This window comes from Wasmannia auropunctata, unplaced genomic scaffold, assembly GCF_000956235.1.
Source record: "Wasmannia auropunctata unplaced genomic scaffold, wasmannia.A_1.0 LD333563.1, whole genome shotgun sequence".
Taxonomy (NCBI): Eukaryota; Metazoa; Arthropoda; class Insecta; order Hymenoptera; family Formicidae; genus Wasmannia; species Wasmannia auropunctata.
In genome coordinates, this window is record NW_012029327.1 from 35,661 (window position 1) to 43,269 (window position 7,609).

A 7,609-nucleotide genomic window follows, 5' to 3' on the forward strand; every position below is an offset into this window, starting at 1 on the left:
CCCCCACCCCTTTTATTAACGCTCTACTTATGTTATCCGTTGTTCAATTATTACGCTTCTGATGATATACGTATCCTCGCTATAATCTGTATTAATCGGTGTACATTTACTCCACATTTACCCGCCTCCCCTCGACGCATAAGCAACTAACGACGGCGCTTTGTTGATTTCTTCTTTTCGTTTATTTGCGTGTGTAATTTTATATTTGTCGGTCATTGGTATTCGTGTCAACTCGCGCTCGATCGTAAACGATATATAAATGTATATATCTATATTATACTATATACATATATATATATTGTTGTATGTATGCGTGTTATTCTCTTTCTTTCTCGCTCTCTTTCTCTCTCTCTCTCTCTCTCTCTCTCTCTCTCTCTCTGTCCCTTCTCCTATACATATACCTGTACATCGCTCTCTGTACTCTCTGTCGAAACATGGGTGTGCTAATTGTGTGCCTCTGTCCATCAACTGCTCTGTTTACTACTACTACTCATACTATTAACCTTGCGTATTAATCTCTATATGCTGTCGAATACTAATATGGATATATATATACGTGTGTGACTGTGTGTCGATGTGAAAACACGACGGTGCGTGTGTATGTGCCTGGCCGCCCCCTCGCACGGGCACACGACGCTGGGGATCTGGGGCATTCTCCTGGCCGCGGGGATGTCTTGCTTCTCTCTCTCTCCATACTCGCCGATTATGTGTACATAAATGTAACCCTGGGTGCGCACCCGGTCCCCCCCTCCCCCGAGGTTGTTCCCCTCGACGAGTGAACCTGGTCCCACCCGCGAAATCCTCACATATCTCCTTCCTCTCCCTTATCTTCCATCCTCGATCTCGACCTCCCGTCCTCCCACGTGCGGTACGGCAGGGTGAGATGGTGGACAGCATTGAGTACTGCGTGAATCAGACCAGCGACCACGTGGGCCAGGCCCGAGGCGAGCTGATCAAAGCCGAAGAGTATCGAAGCAAGGCTCGTAAGGTAAAGAAAGAACGTCAGACACCAAACACAGTGATCGAGCGCACTCGGGTCGAAACTGGACAAATCTGTTTCTCGCGTAATATTGAGGAAACGGAGAAACCTTCCCGTGGCAAGGAAACAGATTTCGCGAGTTTCGAATCAGCTCGACCACAACATGAACGCTGCTAACTCGTTAAATACCGTATTGAATTTCGAGAGGGAAGTTCGTTCGATTCTTCCTTTGAAAGTTATCTTCGAGAAAACACGTCCTTTTTTCTTGTTTTTTTTTTTTCGATTTTTCTTCGGTTCGCCGGCATCGCGAATTTTGTGAGATAATAATTTCTTTGGAATCCATTGAAGTAGTAGTCTTTCCCCGCGAGTTGACTCAGAGGATTTACTGAACGCCTCTGAAGTACGGTATTCGCGATAAGGAACCGTTTCGCTTGGCGGCGTTCATCAAAAGACGACATCGCGAATGAATGAAGCCCGGCAGAAAGGAGCAAAAGGGAATAAGTGCCTATTCAACAGGGGGTTTCGAAAGAGAGTTTCATTTGAAGTTTTATCAAGTGCGACGGATTTCAAAACATTATCACGGAGCAACATTCTTCTCTTGCATTGTTATCATTTTCTCTCCTCTCCGCGCCGCGCGCGGTTTTCGCGTGGAATTTTGACCTCTCTATCGCCATTGTGATCCTCAAAGCGGACATTTTCACTCGGACACGTTTCAATTGGAACTCGTCCAGTTTGCCGCAAAGAATGGATGTTAAAAATAGCAAAAACTATCAGATCGCGATTTAAGAATGTCTGCCCAAGAAAATATGCAAAATGTAAAATGAAAACACACACACACGTGTTACATTAATACATACGATTGGAATATCGTTAAAATATTGATTTTCTTTCATATTCTATGCCTTAAATAATTTTAAAAAATATTGTATAAATATATATATATACAATATTTTATATATATATACAGGGTGTCCCGAAATTCGCGAATCAAAATATTATAGCAAAGTCTTCGAAAAATTAAGTAAATAAGTTATTTGTAAATTTTTATTTTAAGCAGTAATTTTTGAGATATAAGAGTTTAAATTTAGCCAATTATAGATTAGTACGTGCGTGAAGTGCGCGACTACTAATACTATCGACGCGCTCATGGACATATTTTCGTTTAACCGTAATCTATAATTGGCTAAATTTAAACTCTTATATCTAAAAAATAACTGCTTAAAATAAAAAATTCCAAATTACTTTTTTACTTAATTTTTCGAAGACTTGCTACAATATTTTGATTCGCGAATTTCGGGACACCATGTATATATCTATAAAGTTACTGACAACGAGACAACAAATTTGAAAAACACTCACGTTTTGAGCATCAGATTTTGAAGATTTTGTTCAATTTAAGATGAATCAAAAATTGCTGAAAAATTCCTTTTTGCTCCTGAAACTTTCCTTCGTCTCTGATACTACCTACGATCAGGCACCTCGCATCGAGTGGGACCAAAACCTTGTTTTTTTGTGATTGACCTTCAATCTCTTGTGTTTAGTGTACAGTACAATTGCACTCGTGCTAATTGTATTATTGTTCTTTGTGTTACGCTTGCGAGAGTACGTTCCGCGATCGAAGCCCATCGTGGGATCGCGGTAAAAGAGATGAAGTGTATAATCGATGTCGAGTAGAACTAATAGTACAAGGATAGATGAATGCGGTGTTCTCTAGATTTGCACAGAGACGATGTAATGAAGTAGGTAGCGGACAAACGAGTCTTTATGGTCGAGTAGAATGGTTTGGTATTTATGACTAACTAGTTTCTAAACGCACCCGCATTTATCATTAGTTGTATGTGGAATGTGCTTGATTATGTTTTACAACAACTCACCGCCTCTTCCCTAGAAAAGTTATCGTCCATAATATTATGTACACAGTAATGTGTACGATTGTACGTATTTTTAAATAATATGCATTGCTTCCACAAATTTTTCTCTAATTCTTTCTAAAAAATTTAACCAAAATATTTATTTCTTTTAATTCTAAAGAGAGCAGTAGGAGCCTAATTACATTTATCCTAAGATCTTAAAATCTCATTTTAATATACTTTTTTATTTATAAATATTGAAAAATTTAGCTTTCTTTGGACATTTTTGAAACATTTATATCTATTTTATTAAAATATTATACATCGTTGGATCTATTGATCAAACAATTTTTTTCTTTTTTTTTAAATTTACTTGCAGAAAATGTTTAATTTCGCGTAATGAAATTATTATCGTCACTCTAATTTCATTATTATTTTACAATTCTTTTGCGTTTTAACCGTTTACGAATTAACAAGTAAGGAAAATAAAAGTATTTGATAAAACATCTTTAGAAGAAAAAAATTACACGCATGCATCCAAGAAATAAGATTTTTCTTTCTTCTCTTCCTTTTGATTATGATTTATTGATCAGAGTGCATTACTTGTACGCGGTAATGCAAGTCAGCACGATTGAACACGTTGAATCACACACTCGCTTCTCACACGCTTCTCACACGCTTCACACACACTCGCTTCTTCTCCTGCGAATTTCGAGTTTTGATTTCCGATCCACTGCACTTGTACACAGAGGTTGCAAGGTTTTTTTCCTTCTCTTTCTTATTTCATTTTTTGCCGTTACCGAAAATATTTTTCTCGTTTTCCTTTCTCTCTTTTTACTTTCTCGATTTATTTCGAAGGTACGTATTTTTACGTATTTCGGCTTTCTTACAACTTGCTCATGAGGCACGCCGCGCGTAACGTTTATATATCGATACACCCTCACTATCTTTTTTTTCTCTCTTACGATTTCTTCAATTCTTCGTCGATTTCCGAGGCGCAAATACACGCGTACCTTATACACCTTCTCTGCTTTTCTGTCCACAGAAAATGATCTTCATCATAATCTGCGTCCTAATATCGTTGGTCATATTAGTCGCCATAATAATAGGGTGCCTTCCGAGAACCTAAACGGCCGAGGGGGGTGTTTTTTTAAAAGAAGACGAGGGAGGGGAGGGGGGGGGAGACAAGGAGCGTTTAAAAGTTTCGAAGGCGAAGGCCTTGAGGAAAGAGAAATGGAAAACGAGTGCAACGCGGCAGCGAAAATGTCATAATAATAACATTAATAGTAGTAATAATATAATAATAGCAAAATACAATAATACTGCAGAAACGTAGTTGCGGTCAACTTGGGGGAGAAAGGAAAAACGCGTGAGATCGCGGATGTGCAGTGTGAAGTCAGAAGTGCCGTGGGAGGGAATGGGAATGAACGTTGGAGCAATTGTGGTGGTGGTTGCCTATAATAGAGCTGTGAACGTTATACCTTAAAAAAATCGCACGTGCACTGAGCCAAAAGAAGAACGCAAGGGAAAACGGAAAATGCAGATAATAAAACGGATGTCCCGCGCCGATCCTATAACATAACACACACGTCTCTCCGTAATCTTACATGACGGATAATCCTCCGAACTAATTTCTGTAACGAACGACTAATTAACGTGTAATAATCCGCACTCATCCGTTCGTTTCGTTAACAGTAAGTACACTTCATTACGCCGCTCGACGTATTCCTTCGGATCGTGAATGTCTTGAAACGACGGCGCGACCTCGCCGAGACGCGGTAACTTCGGTTCCGGGATACCCGTCTTATCAGGGTTTTATTTGTATAATCCATAATTATAGTGCTTGCAATTAACCGCAAAAACCTGTAAAGACGTGGAGACGACCTGGTTTCTGGAGGAAACTCGAGTTCATCGTCGGAAATTTCGCTTTATACGCATTTGTCATTTGCCATTTATTTGACCGAAAAAAAAAGAAAACGAAAATTTTGTTCCGTACTTCGAGATATATGAAATTAAATATATATTATTCGTGCGTGAATATATATTAGATGTTCTTCAAGTTTGCTGCATTTGATTTTATCTATAAATTCTGTGAATAAGTTGAATGCTAAGTCGAAAATTTACAATTTATTCTTAACAATATATAGTAAATGTTTCAAATAAAATTTTTGTCAGGAGAATATTGGTTTCCTGTTGTTTGAGAGATCCAAAGATGGCGAAGAAAAATATGGAAACGTTTTGTATAATAATAATGATAATAATAATAATAAGTTATTGAATGAAAGCAATAAAATGTGAAAAAGACACCGGAAGAATATTGTCAATATAGATTTGGCAAGGCAAATGTTGCTGTAGCTGAATGAACGCGAATGTAATAAATAGCGTTTATAAACGCTCTTCCACTCGAATATCTAATGATTCAATTAAACGCTCGAAGTCGGAACTGTCATTTCATCTTGGGCGCTTATCCGAAACCGTCGATTTCAATTCAATCGCAAACGCTATCATTTCATTCTACACCTTCCTCCTTTTTCTTCTCGCTTTGTTTTCCTAAGCGGTCACAGAATTATTTTATTTTACAGAAATTGATCCTGATATCGATCTGCGTGACGATAGCTGTCATCATTCTGATTATCATTCTGGTAGTTAGCTTAAGTAATAATAAATAGTTTAAGCGCGCGCGCGAGAGAAAAAAAAACAAACACATTCGCAGAGCAAGTTTGACACGGAGCAAAAGCAAAAACAAAAACAAACGAAAAAAAAACTAGAACAAATCGGGGACGGGATAGAATTTTGAATTGCCGAAATATACCCGTTATCCCTCATTCTCGTTCCCCCCTCCCCCCCCCTCCCCCGATGACGAACCAGGATCGTAACGGAGATTGGCGCAGATCGCGTCGATCTTGAATATATTCGCCGGCCGAGAGTTTGGACGCGCCGCGACACGCGTCGCTCCGGATATCTCGCGGATATCCCCGATATCCCGCACAAGACCGTTACGTTTATTTATTATTGATTCTTAATAAATTTTATGTGTTTATATGTTTATTTATCAGTCAGTCAGTAAAGAGTTGTTCTTTTTCTTTTTGTTGTTGCATTCTCACGATCATTCTAACCGATTAACTGTAATTATGTATACCGAATGTGATCCGTTCGCATCGTGCGGACGTAAGTAACTTCCCGAGGAACGCCTCGTGTAGACATTGCGAACGTCGTAACGTCTGTGCAGTTACGAAGCTAGGAACGGTGGTGAACACGTGCGTTGCGAGTCTCGGTTACACGAAGCCTTTATTATCGCTTTTATTAACGGAGATTGGCAACGAAGTTTCTCGTATTGCGCCTCGATACGCGTCGAAAAGTGCGCAAAGTTGCGATGTTAATTTTTTTATTAGATTCTTTCGAGATGATATTGTCTTTCTCACTCGGGGAAGAAATCAGTACGACAGTTTGTGTAAATTTACGGAGCTGCGACTTCTTGAAATTTTCAAAAGGATATGATGCTTGTGCGAATTAAGCACTTGTATTCGTTTAAAATGCTGTCGCGTGCATTGCGCGAGCTTGCGTTAAATCGTAGAAATGGTGGTGAGAAACGCCGAGAAAAATTATCGAGGCCCCGGTGTTTTCTTTGAAACTTGAATGGGGATCGATATGCCATCTAATAGCTTTTCCTCGCATTCGGGCGCACTTTCGCACACTGCCTTTTGTTATTTTCTTTTTTTACTTTTATTATTTGTGCCACTTCACACACCGTTCTTAGTCCAAATTTTCCGACGTGAGCGAGAATATAATGAAGACGGCGATTGCACAATCGAGAATCACGCGCGACGTACGAGATCAAATATATTCGATGCGCCCTTTTCCAATTTGTCTTCAGGCGAAGCTCGATCGCCATTGATTTGACGAGAGACCCTCGGTTATTCATATACGAAGTGCTGCGACAGCAAGCTGAATTATTTGCGTGATTGTTTATTTTCATTTCCCTTTCTATGTATATTTATCATTAACGAATATTGATAATCGATCTCGTCTATCACGTCACTGGAGAATAAAAATTGTCAACAATATATAAACCAGTTACAGAATTACTAAAATGAAACATCAGCGTATTTCACATCCAAAACTCTCATTTTTATCCGGTCTTTAAAAACTTAGCGCAACCGTTTAAGAAAGATTTAAACATTAAGCAAACATTATCATATTAAGGAGACGCTAAATTGGAAATCAAATTCTAAAATCATTGTTTTATCGACGATTTATGCATATATATATATATATATATATATATATATATATGTGTATATGCGTGCAATATTGATGTAGTGATGTGTTTTTGTTTACTATTGCATCAATATCGCACACACACATCGCAACAAATTTTCTACAAACAAGTAGTCTTTTATGTTTACATTAAAGCTTTTAGCTCATTTCTATAAGTGCATACAATACCGTTCTTTCATGTAATCTCTAGTCTAAACTAGAGGTGTGCGAGTCTAGCATTTGCATGATCGAATTGAATCGAATCTGAATCAAATTTTCCTAGATTACGTTTAAATTAACATTACATGTTAATTTAAACGTAATAAATATTAAAATTTATGATTTACATTATTTTACACAATGATTTAAACAAACTCAAGACCTGTTTTCGATTTACATCTCATTACAAAGGATCATGATCTTATGTGACATTTTAAACTAGGAAATATTAATAATATGTGTATACACGAATAGTTAGAATGCTTTCGAATATTTTATTTATCTATATGAATACATTACATAT

The 7,609-nt window shown here is 38.0% G+C and overlaps 1 protein-coding gene across 1 annotated transcript in view; it reads left to right on the top strand.

The window, feature by feature from the left end:
• Positions 1 to 6,902, top strand: part of LOC105459815 (syntaxin-1A) — a gene marked incomplete at its 5' end in the record, with an annotated part of 12,238 nt that extends 5,336 nt beyond the window's left edge. Inside the window, one exon of the mRNA XM_011706111.1 lies at positions 5,412 to 6,902. Within this exon, the coding sequence (XP_011704413.1) occupies positions 5,412 to 5,498 (87 nt within the window). The remainder of the gene's footprint in view (positions 1 to 5,411) is intronic.
• Between the last annotated feature and the right edge of the window lie 707 nt (positions 6,903 to 7,609).